Source organism: Telmatherina bonti (genome assembly GCF_933228915.1).
Source record: "Telmatherina bonti genome assembly, chromosome: 22".
Classification (NCBI taxonomy): domain Eukaryota; kingdom Metazoa; phylum Chordata; class Actinopteri; order Atheriniformes; family Telmatherinidae; genus Telmatherina; species Telmatherina bonti.
In genome coordinates, this window is record NC_136631.1 from 15,261,109 (window position 1) to 15,282,519 (window position 21,411).

Sequence of the window (21,411 nt, forward strand, 5' to 3'; positions counted from 1 at the left end):
CAGAAATTGCGGATATGAAGCACTGTCAAGCCACATCTACCATCAGAACAACACCTCAGAAGTGCTGCGAGAACAGACGCTGTGTCCTTTTAGCATTCCTTGTTCCTTCTGCATTATTACAAAACATGTAAGCCTGTATTGTTTTATTGGTTTTATTATAAGCTGATTATTTATGCATTAACTGAGCACTAATTGAAATATAAAATTTAGAGGACCTATCATTGTTGAGGTGTTAGGTTGCAGATGTTAGGTTTAACCCGAGTTCAAAGAAGTGGTTTATAAGGTAATAGATATTCATTTACTTTTCTATGTTAAACATGCTGAAGCTGTCACTTTCTTGTGCTGTATTGCTGTGGCCCTCTGTTATACGTCGACTGCAGGCCACAAAGTCCTGAAGTCCTAAAGTAGGACCACATTAAGTACCCATACTGATCTGCATACAGAAACCAGATGGACACTAATAATGCAATCATACTGTACTGTCTGAGTACTAAGCGTCTGGAGAACCCCCAGGCCCATATGAGACTTTTGATTGTTGATTTGAGTTCTCCTTTAAAAGGACCTTGCAGTCGTACATGTTCAACATGTTGAATCAGCTCAGAGTCAGTGTCTTCTTAACAACTGCACCCATCATATTTGAGTGAACAGAACTGTGTCTGAGCCCTTGATCATCAATACAGAAGGACTTCTGGGGGTGTTTCAGCTCATCAGAGCTATTCACTGTATACCTAATTAGATAAATCCAGACTATGCTGAAAGCAAATACATATTATCACATTTTCAGATGTCATTCTTAGTTTACACTCTAACTCTGATGCTCAGGTTCTAATTCTTTCATTAAGGACTTCCTACAGCGTTGTGAGAGTTAAAGCAAAGAAGATGGATGTCGCATTTCACAAATCAATTCCTAAAGTTTCCTGTCCTTTTCACATGGATAACACATTCATACGGATAGTCCTTCTTGAGGATAATTCTTCCAGGACACAGCAGAGTTTGCACTCAAGCAGAAAACTGAGAACTTTTGGTTCAAACTAGAAGATGCAGCTTCTTTTCTACCATACAGAGGTAGCGTGCCTCCTGCATTATGGCATCTTATCTGACAGGTTTGGTGTTTGACTGTACAGTATAACGCTCAGATCACCAGACTTATTCATTAAGCCAAAAATATGGTGGAAATCATGGCTTAAAAGAATCACATTGATGCTTTTCCCTTCAAACTGGTGGTACAAGACACCCCTGAGCTGACATAACCACTTTAAACATTTTCTTACTCTTGTTTGTTGTTGGTCACAGGTTGCTATTGAACAATGTCTCACCTGTTCAGATGGAGTGTGTGCAGTTTATTGGGTGTATTCTTATGTCTTATTGTGCTCTCTACACTGTAGACATTGTAATGTCAAAGATAAGTTTCCCTTTGAGACAATAAAGTTTAACTTCTCCTTTCTTAGTGCTCAAAACTGTAACATAAATCTCTATGGAAGCGGACACTGGAGCAATTTCTTTGTTTTAAAGCCTTTTACTCCCCCAACAGATTACAGAAAAACAAACATGAAGATGAGAAGTTGAGGTTTGTGTTACAAATTAGGAACACAAATGATGTAATTCTGCTGCTGTATTTCCACTAAACCAACAGCTTAAAGTCAGCTTTGTGCCTAATACAGTCCTGATAAATACTATGTCTAAAATATGGCTGTGTTGTGATAATTTTCTATTCTTTATATAAAAGGTTTTATATTGGCATGACAGGCTAAGATGTGCCCTCTGGACTATAACACACATGAGAGCTGCTTTATGTTTTAAGAGGTACCTTGTCAAACACGAAAACTTTTCCGAGCCTTATCACAATTTATCTTCATCCAGCTTTTTTCTGACATGTCATAATCATCTCCGGGCAAGACACTTCTTTTTGCCCATCATCTGGACATCTGTCGCTTTCCTTACAGAAAATGTCTTTCAAGCGTGACATCCTGTATGTGCCTGAGTCTGCAGATGACTGCTGAATCATTGATAGCACTATTACTGCCTGATCCATCTTCTAACAGCAGCAGACTTATTTCCGAGGACTGGGCCAGTTTTTAATAGCTTCATCTCTGACCGTTTTTGGAAAAATTGGCACACTTTTTCAATCAGTAGAAGAAGGAAATGTGCAGCTTGCCTACCAGAGTTTAGCATGTTGCATTTAATTGATGGTTATTTATGCCACTGGTGCTCCCACTCAGACTTTTTTTTTTCAACAATTTCATAATGTCACAAATACAAAACAACGTAACAGGAAGTTATAACATTTTGGTTTTTACATAGAGGGCAGCTTGTCCTGTTATTAATGGAGAGTCTCTAATGGGATGCTGGATTTAGCATGTTGCTGATTGTTGCACCCTCAGGTTTTCATTTAAATCTCTAAAATATGCAATGCAGGATGCTTGTGTTGCTCTAAAATAAGCTGGAGAGATGACAGCATGCACTGTTCAACACTAGCATTTACTTGTCTGCTGCAAATGCAGACATATGGTTCAGTTGTGATGTATGGAAGATAATGCTTTCAATCATTTAAAGGAGGTAGTGGCAAGGGACAAAGTGCTGTTATCACTTGCAAGCAGCAATCTTTAGCTCTCAGGAACTTTCCACATCAAGCAGCAACACCCTTAACTTCTATATTCAGGAGGTACAACGTGCACTTCCCTACAGCTGCATCTTGCCAGTTGTTACCCTACAGGGATATAATGAGTTCTTCTTTCTTTATAGTAATACTCAGTCCTTGGTTCATTATTACATGTGAACAAAAGGATATAATCCTTTCCATCATGTGTCTGAGGGGATTTGAGAAGATATTCATAGATGGACTGAACCATGCAGATTTCAAAGCTTTCCTTCTTTGTTGTTGTTTTGCTTGAAAGATGTCTTCAAAAGAAAACTAGTGATGCTTCATAATGACTATGTTTGTTACCGTCCAGGCTAGAAATTCCAACAAATCCTATCACAAGGTACAGATGCATCTTTTTCTGTCTCTCACCCCTCCCATTTCCGTGACAGATTTATCATCAGAGTTGAAGGAGTAATTCTCCATAGTGGATGTTCAATAATTCATTCCAATACAGTCTCTCAACCTTATGGTGAGAAATAGGCAATTATCTTGCCACACAATTGTGTTACTCGCTTTCATTTCTCTGCTCTAAATCATCCCGTGATACAAAAACCATGCTTTGCAGGAGATTTATGGGGCATGTTTATGAATCATCCATACAAAGCTTCCAGAGAGGATGATTACCTTTGATTGTGTAATGGTGGTTGAGTAAACGGACTGTAGCCTGCTGCAGCCATGTGCATTCATCGCAGTCTTTACTTTCCGCTCTCTTTTTTTTTACATAAAAAGTAATTCTGCACACACTGTGGTGATATGAAAATACATCATTTGGATGATCAAATTGATAAACAGGAATTCTGTGGTGATCCACCCAACACTTGTTGCAGCACTTGACTCAAAACCACATAGTTTTATGCCACAATGTTGATATAAAATGTAGGAGAAACCGCAGGTCCTTAAAACTCATAGCCATGTGGTCAGCTATAAACAAGTACAGTGTCTAGCAAAAACCTTAATTTAGTATTTTATAGCCTGTCTCTCTGCTTCACTGGAACACATTCACTCACAGATATGCTCTTTTAAATGATTAATGAACAGTGGAAGATGTAGACCAAGTTCCAGGAGTGGGATCAGAGCTAACAGCACAGTGGGATGCTGCAAGCCTTAGACAGTGACTTGACATCAAATCTAAATATGGTGGAATAATGAGAGAACACTGCTTTGTCTTTTTCTGTTTGAAAACAGAAAAAGATTCTTTAAAAGTTCCTACTGTGTGGATACCACTAAGTTGACCCTCAAATATTAGCTTTGTTAGAAATCAACAGCAGGTGAGAATCTGATTGGAATAACTGAGCCATCCTTGGTGACTACAGTACAGCATTTAGTTGGCTGCTGATAAAAGACATTTGTGTGAATAAAAAGGATCCTTTTTATTGATTCTAATGAGCCTCCACCAGGCATCAAAGCACTGATTGCTCAATACACCACCTTATCTGACTGGTTCATAAATGAAGATGGACTTGACCAAACAATGAATAAGAATGAAACATCGAATCTATTAGGGCTGAATCTTTTTCCATTAATACATACCAGATACATACCAGATACTATACAATCCATGAATGATTCCTTTTACTTTTTTTTATTGGTGAAGACTCATTGGTGATATTAGAATGAGTAAATGTGAGTATGAATGCTCATTTGTCTTGTTTTCTCACTTTGTTGACCATGTAATGGGCTGGCCATACCCTGCATAAAAAGCTACCTTCAAATAGACACAGGTACTGAAAGATCTGGTAATCAGCAGTATTTGTGGTGATTACCATGTAAAATTATTAGTTATAAATCACATAAAACATGCTGTAAGTCCTGATCTTAACTTGACTGGAAGATTGGGTTGGGTTTAGAATAAGTTTGCATTGTTATGTGTTGGGAAATGTTGTTCTTACTTATGTCAGCTAACAACTTGGTCCTCTCAATTAATGTAGAAATTTTGCTTTTAGTCTGTTTTGGAGCTGCAGGAAAACCTAATTAAAATTAATTTTAATTGGCTAAATCTGTAGATGTTTGTGGTAGATTTTATTTGATCCAGGGGTCTGTAAACTGGATGTTCTACAGTGAAGTTACTTATTAGTTCATATTGGTTTATCTGTACACCCCTACAATCTAGACAGGATTTAGTACCATTTATGTGTCCGTTCACATGTGTATCCATCCTCAAATCATTAAGTGTTTGCTCGCTTACTGTGTGCTCTGCCTTGTGTAGTGGCTACTGGGGAGCTGTGTTGGATGGCACCTAATTTTAGGCAGCTAATGTGTGATATGTTGCATCTGAGGTGTGATGTTTATCTGTGCCACTGGAAAGAGCGCTGACATTCTTTTTTCTTTGAGGGATGTCCAAAGTGTCTTATCTCTGGTTATAATTAAATACATTACCCCAAATGAGTGGATATTACTGTGCAAATATGCATTACATTGAACAATAATGCTATGTTGAACCTTCATACCAAACCTGAGCTGTCTCTGAGGTATGAGATTAAAAGAGCTGAATGCTCCCGGGTGTCACTTTTTATCAGTATCAAAACCAAAAATGTTTTGATTGAACTATTCAGATTCAAGCCTCTTTGTTAATGTAATAACTGGACGTGTCAGCTTCCAGTACATTGTCTGACCTCTGCTATGTATTAAATTGATTTACAATTTGCCGTATTTACTGGGAGTAGTTGGTTGTGCTCTCTGCAGCTAATATCCAAAATCCAAAGTGATGTTACATCTACAAACACAAAATAAAGATAAGCAAAACATGAAAATGAAAAGTTATTATGAGGAAGAATGCTCTTTCATCTTAGTGTTCATTGATCAACATCATAGCTACAAAGCAAAAGCATCGACAAATATTTTAGTATAAGCAGTTTGCATTTGCAAAGTCTACAGGCTAATAATAGTAGATTTGTTTGATCAGACAGTGAAGTTAGATGCTGTTTAATGCCCAGTGTTACACTCATAATGGAAATTCAAATGCTTGGTTTGCTTTGGTCAATTTAAAGCAACACTAAATCAAAAATCAAGGTGAGTAAGTCTGGATAATGCACACAGTGTAGGACGTCTAAGTAAATGATGAGAAGTTTAAGATGTGACTCACAGTTTAAACACCATCTTTCACCACTATGACTCCTTCCTTCTTCATTCTAGGCACAACATTACACTAAACATTACTTTCTTTCCTCAGACATGACATTCATAATGTGCAATTAAATTCATTTGTTCATGTTTAATGACAAAGACATTTTGGAATTTAAACAGGTTTGATGTAACCTGGTTTGATGGTTTGTAGCATTTGATAAGTCTTCTTAATGCTGCTAAAAGAGCTCTGACCAGTCAAGACACTGGCATTAGTCTTGAGATGTTAGCGATAGATCCTCTGGTTCCTGTGGGACCTTTTGTGGATTGTACTTTCTTCCCACTGATGCAATCAGATCCCATCAGACTGGTATCTGGGGAGTTTGAAAGCCAAGTGGATACCTCAGACTCTTGACATTTCTTGGAGGCCTTTCTCAGCAGTTTTTGCAGGAGTCACTGATCTGCTACTGAAGAAGGATGCGACTATAGAGGAACTGTTGCCATATGGGAGGGTGATTGGTCACTAGTAGTGTCTTTGTTGGTGGCAAGTGTCAAACTAACATCCACATGAATGAGAAGATGCAGGTTTTCCCAGCAAACTACTGCACTGTAACAAGATGAGCCGAGTTAATCACTTTACCTGTCAGCGGTTTAACATTATGGTTTATCAGTGCATGTGATGCAGAACATGTTTAATTAAATACTGCCTTGATTGTGTATTTGAGCATGACATTTTAGAAAACACTTCAAATAAATGTCTTTAAGTAATCAAATGGGGGATGTTTAATTGTGATTTTGTAAAATTAAAAATTCTCGTGCTCAACACCTCTGAGAAAAACGCTTCAATGTCAAGAAAACATGTTTTTATCATCATAGTAGTTAATGCTGAAAAACTTGAATGTGACTCAACACCCTTTATCCGCCTTATCCCACAGATTGAAGACATTGTTACACGAATACAAGATGAGAAAGCAGGAGGTGTCGCTATCCGGACTGTCAAAAGCTTCCTCTCCAAGATCCCAAGTGTGGTATCAGGTTTGTATTTGTGGGAACATTGTGGGTGTCTGTGTTGGCATGTTTCACTCAACATGAATGCACCTTTGTACCTGCTGCAGTTTCATTCTTAATGAGACTTCATCTTATCTGATGAGTTGTTAACTGCATGTGTGTCACTGTCTTGGCCTGCAAAAGAACTGAGCAATAACACAGAAATATGATTCAGGGAAACAAGTGTGACCTTTTGCGTTTATTTAAACTGCCGCTACTGCAGACAGAGGCAGATGATGTCTTTATCGATATGACCTTGGCCATTGAGAAAACAGCCTGTGGTGGACACTGACCTTGTCATTGCTGCAGAAAAAGCTACTTTTCTTCCTCTCCTTTCTGTCTCTGTGCCTCTTTGTGTACACGCTGTACTCCTTTATGTTTGTGCTCGTGTATGAAATGAGTCACCAACATTGGATGAGGGGGTTGCTCCCTCTCTCTGTGAGACTGCGTCTGAGTCACTCCTTCACATGGCTCCCTCAGGCCTGACGGCTTCACGATCTCTCCCAGCAGCCTCTGCCAAGCACAAATACGAGGCCAAATATTCTGCTGTCCAGGAGCAGAGGACAGCATTATGTTATATTTAGACACCTACTTAGCTTTGACCTGCAGCTTTGAACACAAACCAATCACAAAGACCCCTTCAAGGTTTATTTATGTTTGTATATTGCAGCTTTTGTCAAAATAGTTGCACATTTGCCACTTCTAACCGATGTCCATCTCTGAATAATAGGGGCAGACATTGTTCAGTGGCTGATGAAAAACCTCTCCATCGAGGATCCGGGTAAGCCTGCTGAGAAATCTGTCAATACATGTAAATACAACACTCCTGACAATAATGGAGGAAGGCAATTTCACGCGTGTGCCTACTCTCATGTTACCAGCTGAAGCCATCCACCTCGGGAGTCTGATTGCAGCCCATGGCTACATCTTCCCCATTTCTGACCACGTTCTGACACTGAAGGATGATGGAACCCTTTATCGCTTTCAGGTACAGAGAGGTCCGCTAAGGGAGTGTCCTTGACATGTGTTAGGAGGTCTTCAAGAGTAGAATAATGAGATGATGGTTGTTTATCAGAGGGATGTGTTTACTGTGTGATGCTAATGAGAGAAATCCTTCCTAAGCCTATTACTCATCCCACCAAGGTCGATACTATATATCCCTGCTGGAAGCTGCACAGGAGTGAGAGGATGGCAACAGAGCAGACCTTACAGGTCAACTGTGCCGCTTGTCAGATAGGTGTTTTGTTTTGGTGGAGTTTTTTTTTTTTCATTTTGCCCCACCTCATCCAGCTGACAGGCTCCTCCAATAGCTGTGGCTCTATGGTGACTGGGACATTATCGTCTTAATCTAGCAAGCCAGTTAGAGTTAGTGATGGGAAGCTCTGAGCTGGTTGTGCGCTGGCTCTGCACTTTTCACTGTCCCCGCTCCGCCTCTTCAGTCTACCTCTGAATGCATTTATCTTCACCTCTATTGCTCAAGATTAAAAGCCATTATTGTGCCTGTACAGGGAGGCCAGCATGAAGCACACTTGCTCATTCAGCTGTGGCTAAAAATATTCTCTCTGATGTTGATGCAACAGGCCCACGTCATCAGAACCTCTGAAAAGAGTTCACAGCACATCTGAAATATTATCGGCCAATCTTCATAGCAGCTGCAGGAAACATGAGATTTTAAAAATAAGTATTGTACGAACAGAAGACCCCAATATAATGCCAGTGGTCCTTCTCACTTTTGTGCATTCAGTGTTATAGATCAAGCTAATCTACTCTGAGCTGAGATGACAATGCTGAAATAGAGATGGTAAACCTTTCTGATCATTACATTGAAACTAGTGCATTCGTCAACTTCAGCTCTTTGTCCTCAAGCTAAATGACCTTTGTGACAAAAACTGCAGATGGAATATGCGGTTGACAAGTTCTAATTCTGCCCCGTTATTAAGAATGCATGACAAATGTGAGTGATCAATTATTGATGAACTCGCGAATGAACTGTGAATCTGTAATATATGTTGCAACAGACAGTTAAATATGGATAGAATACAGAACCCATCGCTCCCAGGAAATTTATATAAGTCGCACGCAAGTCGCAGATCACAATAAAACAAACTTTTTCTGGCTCTTTGTGCGAGATAATTGCAGAGGGAGTGTGGGTGGTGGGAGGAAAGGGATTGTAGAAGTTTGTTGTTTATTTACTGTAGATTATGAAAGCACAAAATTTACAAACGTAATAGAAATTTTATGAGGAAATAAACCAAATCTTATTAACTTGTATCTTCCTGTGTTTTTTTTTTCAGTCTCCTTACTTCTGGCCTTCAAATTGTTGGGAACCCGAGAACACAGACTATGGTGAGTCACACACAGTCAATTTGCTGCTCTGTCACCAAACCAGCCAAGATATCCCTAATGCTTTTAAGCCATGTCTCTTTCTCCAGCACTCATCTCACACTGTGTATCTGCTGTTGACACTCAGTGAGTATCGATCTGCAGGGCCATTCCTTGTAATGTATCTCGCCCTAAAGAACATCCACTGGAGAAAATCTTGTGGAATAAAATTAGCTTAAGAAATAAATGAACAGTCGTTGATTTGGCTACATTTTTGCTTTTTTTGCGTGGTATTTATAAAATATAAATATATACAAATATATTAATATAAAATGTTTCCCCTATTTGTTTGGGCATACGTACAAAGCCTAGATTTTGGAAAAAAAAAAACTTTCACCTTCCTGACAAACTCTGCCACCCTCTTTATGTCTTTCCTCCCCTGTTTCCCCCTCCAGCCATTTACCTGTGCAAGCGCACCATGCAGAACAAAGCCAGGCTTGAGCTTGCCGACTATGAAGCTGTAAGTAATTTCTTATTTTTGTTTTGCAATAACCAAGAAGCTATCCTTGAGCATAGATGAGATAATAATGATTTACAGCTGTCTTATACTTAAATAAAAAACAAAGAACAATTTCAGTAATGTCTTCAGGGTGTCTGTGCTTTGAATGAAAGAAAGCCATTATCTAATGATCAAGTTTCTATATCAGGACTACTGTCTTATGGCAGTGATTTCCTGGTCCTAAAATGTAAACAAAAATATCTGCAGATTTACTCAGCATGAGCAGATCAATACACTCTTAAGAGACGTGTTACTGCAGTGCTGATCTCTTTCTGCACACACAACAGCAATAAACCTCACTTTAATATTCTAAATGACTCTGCAACTAATGTCCAGTACACTTCCTTTCTTTCATATTCGGGTCACTTTTTTGCCTCCAGGCCTCATTGCTCTCACTGTTAACATGCCTGCTGGTTGGAGTTTTCCTCTTTGTAATGAGGTCACATGATGTCTAACGGCAGACGCTAGTTTGGGTGTTATCAACAACTTACAATTTTAAATGTGAGCTTTTCATGCCAGTACCAGGACTATGCCTAACTAAAATCCTAATTTCATACAAAACAAACACACCAAACTCATTAACCTCCAGAATGGGGTTAACGTTTCAGAGCTAGTGACCAGGGCAAGTTTAGCGTCTTATTTTCATTTAGCAACACATTCCAGGCATGATAATAAAAGAGCATAGATAATATTGAAGTAGGCTAGTGACCAGTAAGAGCTATTGTTCTGTGAATAATTATAAATAATGGTGTTTTTTGTGTTTGTTTCTTGCATTGACCTGTTGTATTATATGTTCTGTTTTGTTTGTGTGTGGATGTGCATACGTATAAAATAATGTCAATACAAAATTTGTTATATAACATGGACGACACCCCAGGAGGAGTAGCTACTGATGTTTCAGTGGCTTAATAAATGAAATGAAAGTACAGTCTTTGGGCTGATAGACAAACTGCTGTCTATGTTTTTATTCAGTTTCTATTTTTTCTGTCATTGTAGAGAACGATGAAGAATATTGGCTCAAATAGTGTAAAAAAAAAAAAAAAACCTATGAAAACTGCATTTTTTTCTTCTGAATTGTTTATCAAAGAATTATGTTGGAAGCAATAAGTAAAAACAAAAAACAGCCCCAAAATGAGGATATTGAGCAGAAATAACTTGTATAAAATTGACACCCACCAAAAGGCGTAGCTTCTTTTAAACTGATGCATCTTTCTCTTCAGTCTTTTTAAAGTCTGATATTGATGCTCTGTGTTTATATATCAAAGAAAAAAGCAATTTCCTTGTTGTAATGTCACAGGCTTCTTTAATTGTTCCTCCAGATCAAAACGACATATAAGCTGGTTAATTGTTCTCCTGTTAGCATTGTTTGCTAACACAGTGACAACCTGTTACCTTATAAGTTTTTATTTCATGTGGCCCGATGAAAACAGTTGATGCATCCCAGTTGTTGCAGCTTACGTTAAGGACACGTTGCATTTTAGAAGAGGAGGTGTAGTGCACAGCACACATGTTCACAAAACCATGATGTGATAATACATAGCTTTTATACTGAACAACTTTCACATACATTTAAATGCAGCTTATGAGATAAGTCAAAGATAAGCAGGTATCACTGTGGTGTATGCAACCACTAAGTGTCTGCATATTTACAGACCTGCATACCAACAAAGGCAAGAAGGAATAATTACATCCAAACCATTTTTAAGAGCAAAACTTGTGAATCATTTTGGTCAACAGAAATTATACATGCCATATCTTTGAAGGAAAGTGTTGTGCAATGATAAGATGCATCTCACGTTCATATATATTTGGAGGCACTTATTCACTTAAAGCTGTAAAAAGTTCATTATGTGCTGTCTGAAAGCCTCACATTTCTTTTGCTGACATGCAAGCGGCATCAGTCTCATCAAATGCCCATTAAAGAAAGCTAATAGGTGTATCTTTTAATAAGAGCTCCTGTAAGATTCCAATTACAATCAGCGATATTAAGAAGGGTTCAATAATTAAAATAAAAAACAGACAGCAGTGGATGAGGTGAAAGCAGTTTCTATGGCACAGTTTTTAAGCAAAAACATCACTTTAGTTTTGGATGCCCTGATGTTACAAATTTCTTTATAACAGTTAAAGTTTGCTCTAACATCATATCCGATTGGTTCCTCCAGGAAAACCTCGCCCGGCTGCAGAGAGCTTTTGCCAGGAAATGGGAATTTATCTTCATGCAAGCTGAGGCTCAAGTCAAGTAAGTGTATTTGTGAATCCCTCTTCTTGACATCAGTGTTGTGTTAATATGGCAGGTTAGTGAGCTGTTGATAAAAAACAAAGGTGGATGCAGTCATTCTTTGGAAATAGACCTTTGGTTCTGCATGTGATCATTCTGTTAGTCATCAATGGTGCAATGCCAAGCAAATGCTAGGCTGATTTTTCTTTTCACTGGGTATTTCCCTGTGGAATTAAAACACACACACACACACACACACACACACACACACACACACACACACACACACACACACACAATCACACACACACTTGTCACCAGATGCTTCTTGCTTTGTGAGACTGCCATCTGGTGGCTGGAATGTGAAAACACACAGAGTCCTTGCTGTTCAATTGGTAAACATTTCTACACTCTTGTTCATGAAAAGAAAAAAAAAAAATCCAGGTCATGACATCTTTATTGTCTGTTATTTTGCAGGAAACCATGAGGTTTCTTACATCAGGAGAGCAAGGACCTATCAGTAAATGTCAGTTATGTAACTGGGCCTCACCAGAGGCAACACTGGGCATCAGTTAGTGCAGTGAACAGACAGGTCGAGACCCACACTCCTCAGCTTTTTCAGCTCTGTAGTCTGGAATATCTCTGATTTGTGTGACAGAAGGTTATGTGTCTGTTCTAAGGCAGGATTGTATTGTGTTTATGCTGCTTGACCTATTATGTTAGCAGTATGAGTATGTATGAGTGGGTTGTTTCCTCTGCTCACAGAATCGACAGGAAAAAGGACAAGGCTGAGAGGAAGATCCTCGACAGCCAGGAGAGGGCATTCTGGGACGTTCACCGGCCAGTGGTGAGTTAGAAGTAATAAAAACACCAACACAGGAAATAAGAATGTCTGTTACGCAGGTTGATAATTACAATGTTAAAGTCAGAAAACACCACATTCAGCTGAAATCTCTTTTCTGGCGCTGGCAGCAGAATCAGATTTGGTTCCATTCACTTTGCATACAAGGTTTTTGTGAGCTTGGCAGTGCTGAATAAAGAATTGGCTTCATATGGCGCAAAGCGGAACAGGCGCAGATAATGCATGCTGACGCAACAGCGTCATCTGACCCAGAAACATGCTGTGTCTCCTGCTGCCTCCCACAGCCGGGTTGCGTCAACACCACAGAGATGGACATCCGCAAGTGCCGAAGAGAGAAGAACCCACACAGGGTGAAAAAGGTGAGAGCAGGATGCATAATGATGATGTGCACATTTGGTTTCTGAGGTTTGACTTTTATCAAACTTCTCTGCACCTACTGAATCCTCTATAAGTTTTTATTTTATTTATTTAAGTGCATATTTACACATTACATTATGTCTGAAGTGGTTCAGAAAGAACTTAAATGTGTCATGTAGTCTTATTCTGTAGTCTTCAGTTCTTGTTATATTTTTATTTTGTATTCTCTCATTTTATTTTGTTTTTCCAGTTTATCTGTCTTGTGTATTTTTCCTATGTTGCTTCCTGTTTATTAGCTCACCTGGCTTTATTTCCTTATTTACTTCTCCCGTTTCTTATTAGTCTTTCAGTGTATTTAATTCTTCGGTTCTCAGTTTCCTTTTGTCAGATCATAGTTTCCTCCGTGCAATGTTCTTCTTCGCTCTGTTGGGATTAAACCATTACATCTTGTGTTTCATTTGCCGCCTTCGTATTTGGCTGAATTCCAGTCATTTTAGCCAAGCATCTTTACAAAAACAACTCAGGTTGCTCCTGGTGGCAGGTGAATTCTTTCCTGGCATTCCTGCTTCCACCCATGTATTTATGTGAAATAACAAAAACCCTTGAAAAGTGCTTTGTCAAACCTAACTGCTTTGTTAATGGACACCGTTTGTGATTCAATGCATCTCATTGATTGCATTATTTCTTTAATGCGAGTGTAGAAAAACAAATTTTCAGACTTGTTTCATAAACAGTTTTTATTCAGCCTTGGAAGCCTGCCACGAGCTGTTTCTGTGTAATTACCAAGCATAAAGTCACCTTCAAGTCTTTAATCCCCCAATTCCCCAACACAATATTGAGACCTGGTCTCACAACAATTACTCAACACACTGAAGTGAGGCGGAAATATAGCAGCATCAAAGCAAAAACCCAACACGTCTCCTGCCTCATCTCTCTGCAGTCAGTCTACGGGGTACCAGATGATGGGCAGAGCCAGCCAAGTCCCATCCATATCAGCTCCCAGCCAACCAGGAAACCCACCAAAGAGGATGTTCAGAAGGAGGTATGTCGCAGTGTGACCACATTTTCTGCAGGTCGTTACCACCGGCCCACCTCACTCATCCATCATGAATACAATCAGCGACGTAGACTGATGAGCTGTCACCTTATTTAGCCTCCTCATTTCTCTCCCTCCTCTCAGATTACATTCTTGAGCATCCAGCTGGACAGACACTGTATGAAAGTTTCCAAAGTGGCTGACAGTCTGATGAGCTACACAGAGCAGTTCATGGAATATGACCCCTTTGTGTCAGCCGTGGAGCCCTCTAACCCCTGGATCAGCGACGACACTACCTTCTGGGACTTGGAGATAAGGTGAGGTTTGAGATGCTGGGTTTGGATATGCTAAGGAGCCACTGCTATGCTGGATTAGAGGGTGAATGTTTATATTTCATTCTCTTTCTCTGTTTTGTTTTGCACCGAGTAGTCGAGATCCCAGCCAGCAGCGGGTGAAGAAATGGGGCTTCTCCCTGGAGGAGGCACTGAAGGACCCAGCAGGACGAGACCAGTTCTTGAAGTTCCTAGAGTCAGAGTTCAGCTCCGAGAACCTCCGGTGAGACCGATACTTAGACATTTGTAATTTTGTAGGACTTTTCTTTTCTTTTACAATAAGCTACAGTTAAACGAGTAGGATGTTTTGGCAGGACTTTGTTTTTAAGTTGAGTATAAACTTTGAAAATCAACTTCACACATGAAATGAAAAAAGTGTTTACTGCAGGAAACTGAACCATTTCCAGTCCATTTAGCTAAGTAGCTATAATAATTCATATTTTCAGACCTAATCTTGTTAATATAGCTCATGTAGTGTGTCAAGTAAAGGACCACTGGTTCACTAATCTCAGGATTTACGTTGTACATGAAGTTTTTATAACGTACTACGGCTGCTGCAATAAAGAATCTGGCTCATCTTCTGGTATTGCCTGAGTATTGAGTCAGGACGTGTGGCATAATATACTTTTTGTTTTCATTGATTGTTTTTTCCCTGGTCAGCACTGCTCACCAGAGTGCTGAGCAGAGTGTATTTACTGGCATCAGCTGTGCTGACTCGCTGTATTATGGTTTTATTTAACTTGTTATAATTCATTGTTTTGAATAGTGAGAAATAAATAATAGGTTTAGGGCTCAAAAGGTTATATGATCAAGCACTGGCCTGCAGCATACTGCATGATAAGAGTAAATGTTGTTAAGAAATAACTTTTGATGCTGTAACTACAGTAGATTCTTATTAAGTTGTCACTGACTACATATGACTCTTTAAAGGTTCTGGTTAGCAGTGCAGGACCTGAAGCGAAGGCCGCTCCAGGAAGTGTCCTCCAGGGCTCAGGAGATCTGGCAGGAATTTCTAGCTGAGGGAGCACCGAGCTCCATCAACCTGGACTCTCACAGCTACGAGCGAACCAGCCAGAACCTCAAAGACCCCGGGCGTTACAGCTATGAAGATGCTCAGGTGTGTTGTGTTGTGGTTTGTTTTTTTTTCTTATGGTTATATGCACACCGCTTCATGTGCTGATGCATCTGCACATTCACACAACAGCAGAACAGTGCAATCTGTACGACACAACCTTCAGCAAGAAGTGCATAATTCAGCCCAGTCTGGTCTCCTCACACACTTCCCGATGCTCTCTAAAGATTCATGCTTTGATGTGATCTGCCAGCCAGAACACAACACACTTACTCGTTTCCATCTCTTATCCTCTTGCCCATGAAACAATGAACCTTTCCGCCCCCTCATACTACGCAAGTATATAAATGAGAGAAATAAAAAAAAAAAGAGAGAGAGAGGATGAATGACAGAGCGTGTTTGTGCCAGAGCTTAATGAGGCGAGTAATGCCATGAATAGCTTGTTAAGTCGGTTCACCATGGATTCCTCTGGTTTCAAAGTGAGCTGGTGATGTGTGACGTGCAGCGCCTTTCACTGGCAGGACATTACTCAGCTCTGCCTCACTGCCCTGCCATTCATGTCAGCTGGCTGGGTTGGCATCACCCACTCTGCTTCTCACATGCATGCGCTTCATTAACATAATCAGGCCTGTCTTGATTTTTCCACTTGAAGCCTTTTCGCTTGTACCACACAACACAAACTCATCTGTTTCTGTCTCCTGCAGGAGCATATATTCAAGCTAATGAAAAGTGACAGCTATGCACGCTTTTTGCGATCCAATATCTACCAAGACCTGCTGTTGGCCAGGAAGAAGGTGAGCAGCACCCACTAACTCCAACTTCTCCTCCACATTTAACATGACATGCTGGCTCTTACTGCATTTCTCATTTTGGTTTGATTCTTTTCTTATGATTTAAAACCCCTTCAAGGTTTGTGTCAACTTTATTGGATACTAGAAACAAAGTTAAATGCTGAGAAGTAGTTAGTAACGGTAATGGAATGAAAATAAGTAGATTAACTCAACTTTTTGTTAATGATACTTGAATATGCAGCTCTATATAGTAGAAAAAAATGTGGCTTTGCTTGCAAATAATTTGATAATGTAGTTATTAGATACTACATAGAAGTTTAGTAGTGCAAAATCTTATCATGTTGGAAGAGTAGTCAGTAGCTGCAGTTTAAAATTGCCAGATTTCTGCATAAATATGATGGAAAACATCTTCAGATTTTCATGCAAGTCCTGAAAGAAAATTCACCTAAACTTTTGACAAAAATCATTTTCAATTCCTCATTTATTGAGGCAATTATTTACTATTACATATCTGTAAATGACAGCAAAACATGTGGGGGTGCGCTTTCAGTGATCGCCTTCAGCCACTGTTAGCATTGCTAAGTAATTCTAGTTCATTTTCATCAGTTCTTTAAATCATTTATGTGCATCCTTCCACAAGAAAACATTTTAATTGAAATGTGCTCTGCTTCAGTCATTTTTATAACATACATATTGTTTTTAAGATCATGTTAATATGTTACTGCGTGACCCTAAGCCTTTCTGGCTTAGATTAGTAAAACAGGCCCAAACCATGATACCACCACTGCCATGTTTCACTGATAGGATGAGGTTCAGTTAAACATATATATTTTATTTATGTGATCTTTTTACACTACAGAAGTGCAGCAGTGTTTCCTATGAGGGCAGTAGATTTTCTAATATCTATGTTTCCTGCTGTTGGGCTGTTTGTGGACTGAATAATCAATCTCAAGGAGGCTTTTATTTATTTAGAGGTTACTGTGGGTTTCACTGTGACTGCTGAAACTTTATTAGTAAATAGTTCCTGGTAAAGATAAAAAAAAAAAAAAGGGTCTTTTATCTCCTTAAATTGTTCACAATCTATATGAATGAGGAAAGATGGAACCTTTTTGTAACCTGATCAGCAGCTTTCTTGAGTTCCTTACAAATAATCTCTTTTTGCACTGTGATACACAGCATATGGTGGAGCTGACATGAAAACAGGGAAAACATAGTAACAACTAACACTTGACTGAAAGCACCCATTTGCAAATGAAATGCTGATCCTATGCTTTTGCCACTCACAGATATGTACTATCTGATAAGTTCCTTCAATGAATAAATGTCCAATCATAATATTTTTCTCACATTCTTTAATTAGATTCTTTTCATTTTAGTTTCAAGGCTTGTATGATACCTAATTTATGCAGAAATCGATCAATTCAAAACAAGTTTATAAGCAAAACACTAAAAAAAATACTTTAGATAAAGCCACTCGGCATTATGTATGTTAAGGTTGAAATCAGCCCCGAGTCTTATTAGATTTTTATAATGAGGAAAACGAGGTAATTAGGTCAACTCATCGGTTAGAAAGCTGAGGTCTGATCAGACTTAGAGGCTATTCTGTTTGTATGCATTCTGACTATCCACACTTCTGAGCCAGGACTGCATATGAGCTTTGAAAAGGAACATGAGACAGAGTCCCAAAATGCCAACCTACTGTGCCCACAGTGCAAAGTACAAGGAAGCTGCTAAATTATTCAAACAGTCAAGGGAACAGTCTCTTAAAAAATGTGGCGTCATATGCCAAACACAGACAAACTGCTGTGTAAAATGGGAACAGTGTAGCCTGTAACTAAAAGTGCACAGATATTTCAGATTAATACACGGTTTTCTTTTCCAACCTAAAGATCCCCTTTGTTTCATGCCAGTTTTTTTACGCTAGAGGAAAGTATGTTCTATACAACTTGCACAGCTAATCACTCACTCAGCTGTTAAACTGTGTAATATGGAGCTTTTCAGCAGATCACAGCTTCCTTTGTTCATACTAGCCTTTCTGCCCTTTCTCATTTGGACACTGCTCCCTCTGCTGGCCTGTCACTGACCCCACTCCATTTCCCAAAATTGCAACCGCCTTCCTTCCCCGCACTGTCTCTGGCCCTTGTTTCTGCAATGCTTGGCCTGCCCTTTTACTCCCCTCACAAATGACATCACTTGCAACCCCCGTCAACACCCATACCTGACCCAAACACTCACCCTGCTTCCCCCCCTCCCAAAACAGCAGCCAGCAGACACTGAACAGGGTCGCCGCACCTCCTTGGAGAAGTTCACGCGCAGTGTGGTAAGTCATTTGGAGCTGGGGCTGTTCATATCACAAACCACACTGGCTGGCTCACTATCAGTGGCTTTTGCAATTACAACCATATTACACTCTTTTGTGCCTTTATAAACATGTAAAAGGATGTGTTTGTGTGACAGAGGCAACACACTACTCACGTGACTGGTTGCACCCAAGCACTTTTAATGAAACCACTTTAACTGGTATATCATCCAGGTCATTGTATGTCAACTCAACCAGGGGTTCCTTCCTCAAATTTTTGATTATGTTCATTGTTTTGTTTTTTCTCTAATGAATCCACGGCAATATGTATAAATTAATAATCTATTTCCAGCCACTTTGACAGAGGATGGTCACCATAATGATGCTTATAAGGATAGAAATGAACTTGCAGGACTGTGTCACGTCTTACCATGGTTTTTGATGATTTAGAAACCTTTAAATGCGACATCACACCCAGAGACTCATAGATTTTATTTTTTTTTAAATTTATTTGTTGTTGTTTTTTTTTGTTTTGTAAATTTTAAAAATGCTCAAAAAATAAATCAGATTTTCAGCAAATATTTACTCTCTATAGCAATTACAAAGCTACACGTAGTTTAAGTTTGCAGAAAGAGTCCTGCGGAATGCTGGTCAATGAAATATTTAAAATATGAAAAATTTTAATGTACGCCTTTTTAAGTTTTCTAAAAGGAACGAATGAATTTAAAACAACTTTTTTAAAAGCTGGATTTAGTGTAGACCTGATGATCACATTCCACTTAAAATGTCTTGTTACTATTGTTTGGAAATGTAGAAGAAATATCAATTTAAGGAAAGTGTAAAAATGATAAGATTTTCAAATATATCTTGCTAGGACACAAGGCATTATAAAATTTAATGTTTGTTTATATGTTTGATAAGATAAAGGGAATGAATGTGGCACATGAATTAAGTAAATAATGAGAATGCCTTACTTTATGTTTGTGATGCCTGAACCTTTTTTTCCCCCTTTAGGTCGATCAAAAAGCATCACTACTAAACTTTGGCAGATTTTTGCACTTGCTCTTCCTTCTGAGAGCTAATTCGACATCTGTCTTGCATCCTGTCTCTTCTCTAAATTCTTTGCCACCTGTTAAAATCATTCAAGTGTTGACTCTTGATCTGCCACATTCCCTTTTTTACCTTGCTTGCTCTGACAGCGTCATCTTAGCTGCACATCCAAATCAGCCGGTGTCTTGACATCAATTTTGTGACATGTGTCTTAAAGCAAACGCTGTCACACGATGCTTCTGGCTGGAAAAAAAAAGTTGTGAAATGCGGTTTTCTCAGGACGCTGTAGGGCATCAACCGCTCCAGAAATTTGAATAATGAAAGCCATCAACGTGACATCAAAACAAGTCAGAAAACTGGAGCTTTAAGGTCAGAAACGTACGCAGGGTTGCTTTAATGTGTCAGGTTTTCTGCCAGATCCAGCTGAAACTGCACAGACTGCCAGGAATAATTATAAAAGTAAAGAACAAATATAAGAAAGTCAAACAGACTATTTTGTAAAGTACAAAACAAACAAAACTGTGCACTTTGATTCACTTTTGGGCGTCTGTCTGACAAGAATCCTAAAGTAACTTGCCTAAATTACAACAACCCTGTAAAATGACATTTTTGTTCCACTTTAAATGTGGAACAAACAGTTCTCTTTTCTGACACTTGTTTGGTGCTTTCAGTAAAAGCTGTAAGTCCCACCCAAATGTTCAAGTGGCTGTTCCTTGACAATAATCCCCCTAATAGTGCTGACAATTGCATATTTTCTGTTATACTTGTTCTGCTTTTACTTCAAATATAACTGAACAAAGTCAAAAATTTGAGATGGTAAAGTTTTTTTTTATGGTTTAAGTGACAGAATAACCCCTCTGTGATTTGTAGAGAACTTCTGCTTTTGTAATCCTAGTTTTGTAATGTATTTTCATCCTAATTGACCTTCCAGGGCAAGTCTTTGACGGGAAAGCGCCTGACAGGCCTGATGCAGTCGTCCTGACACAGTCTGTGCTGGAGGAGTACAGCCAGACCCAGTTGGTGGGGTGACTGCCGCACAGGGGCCTGGGCAGGGGCAAAAACCGTGGAGCTGGGCTGGACAGGGCTGCTGTGGAGGCTCTCGGACTGTTCTTCGAGGCATGCTTCCATACTGGTAATGCAGCACCTGCTGGGATGAACGCCCAATACAGAAACCATGAGGACGATGCTGACAAGGGGAACCTCAGTCAACACATTACATGGCATGCAGCATATTCTATAAGCACATCCAGACTAGGGCTGCCCCCTTTTCATTACTTAGGCAGCAAACTGGTTGTTAGGCTTGACTAAGCTGGTCAGTTTTGATTGATTTCATATTGTTTTATTTATGCTTTGACTGGATTTCTGATATTTGCCACATTTCAAATGATGAATACAAAATACTTGTTTGTTCCGACGTAGAAATGAATACAAAAAAGAGGCACATCAACACAAATCAGACACATATTTTTGCAAACATGACTTCTCACAAGGCTGTCAGCAATAAATAAAGTCTGAGAAAACTTTTTTTTCTTTTTAGAAATAAATCCAACCTCTTTTATATTAAAATTTCAATCTGTTTTTTTTTAACGAAGTATGTGGCATATAAGTTAGATAACCAGCACAGTTTATCAGCTCATAAGAGGAAAGTAAGCCCCCAACACAGTCTATGTGATGACATCTATAAAAGTGAAGGTGTAATTTTTCATGCTTCATTACATTCCAGAATCTGGCATAAGGGCTTAATGTAGCAATCACACTCCGCTGT

At 39.1% G+C, this 21,411-nt stretch overlaps 1 protein-coding gene across 6 annotated transcripts in view; it reads left to right on the top strand.

Moving 5' to 3' along the window:
* LOC306772980 (regulator of G-protein signaling 6-like) overlaps window positions 1-20,628 on the top strand; it is a gene marked incomplete at both ends in the record, with an annotated part of 40,341 nt that extends 19,713 nt beyond the window's left edge. Inside the window, 15 exons of one of the 6 annotated variants that reach the window (XM_079262657.1) lie at window positions 6,637-6,736; window positions 7,479-7,529; window positions 7,630-7,736; window positions 9,043-9,094; window positions 9,526-9,590; window positions 11,792-11,868; window positions 12,613-12,694; window positions 12,994-13,068; window positions 14,007-14,108; window positions 14,247-14,419; window positions 14,529-14,657; window positions 15,365-15,551; window positions 16,211-16,300; window positions 18,561-18,617; window positions 20,578-20,628. In XM_079262657.1, the coding sequence (XP_079118783.1) occupies window positions 6,637-6,736; window positions 7,479-7,529; window positions 7,630-7,736; window positions 9,043-9,094; window positions 9,526-9,590; window positions 11,792-11,868; window positions 12,613-12,694; window positions 12,994-13,068; window positions 14,007-14,108; window positions 14,247-14,419; window positions 14,529-14,657; window positions 15,365-15,551; window positions 16,211-16,300; window positions 18,561-18,617; window positions 20,578-20,628 (1,398 nt within the window). Of the gene's footprint in view, window positions 1-6,636; window positions 6,737-7,478; window positions 7,530-7,629; window positions 7,737-9,042; window positions 9,095-9,525; window positions 9,591-11,791; window positions 11,869-12,612; window positions 12,695-12,993; window positions 13,069-14,006; window positions 14,109-14,246; window positions 14,420-14,528; window positions 14,658-15,364; window positions 15,552-16,210; window positions 16,301-18,557; window positions 18,618-20,577 lie in introns of all 6 variants that reach the window. The other 5 variants (XM_079262654.1, XM_079262655.1, XM_079262656.1 and 2 more) reach the window with 5 other exon arrangements.
* Window positions 20,629-21,411: the final 783 nt, after the last annotated feature.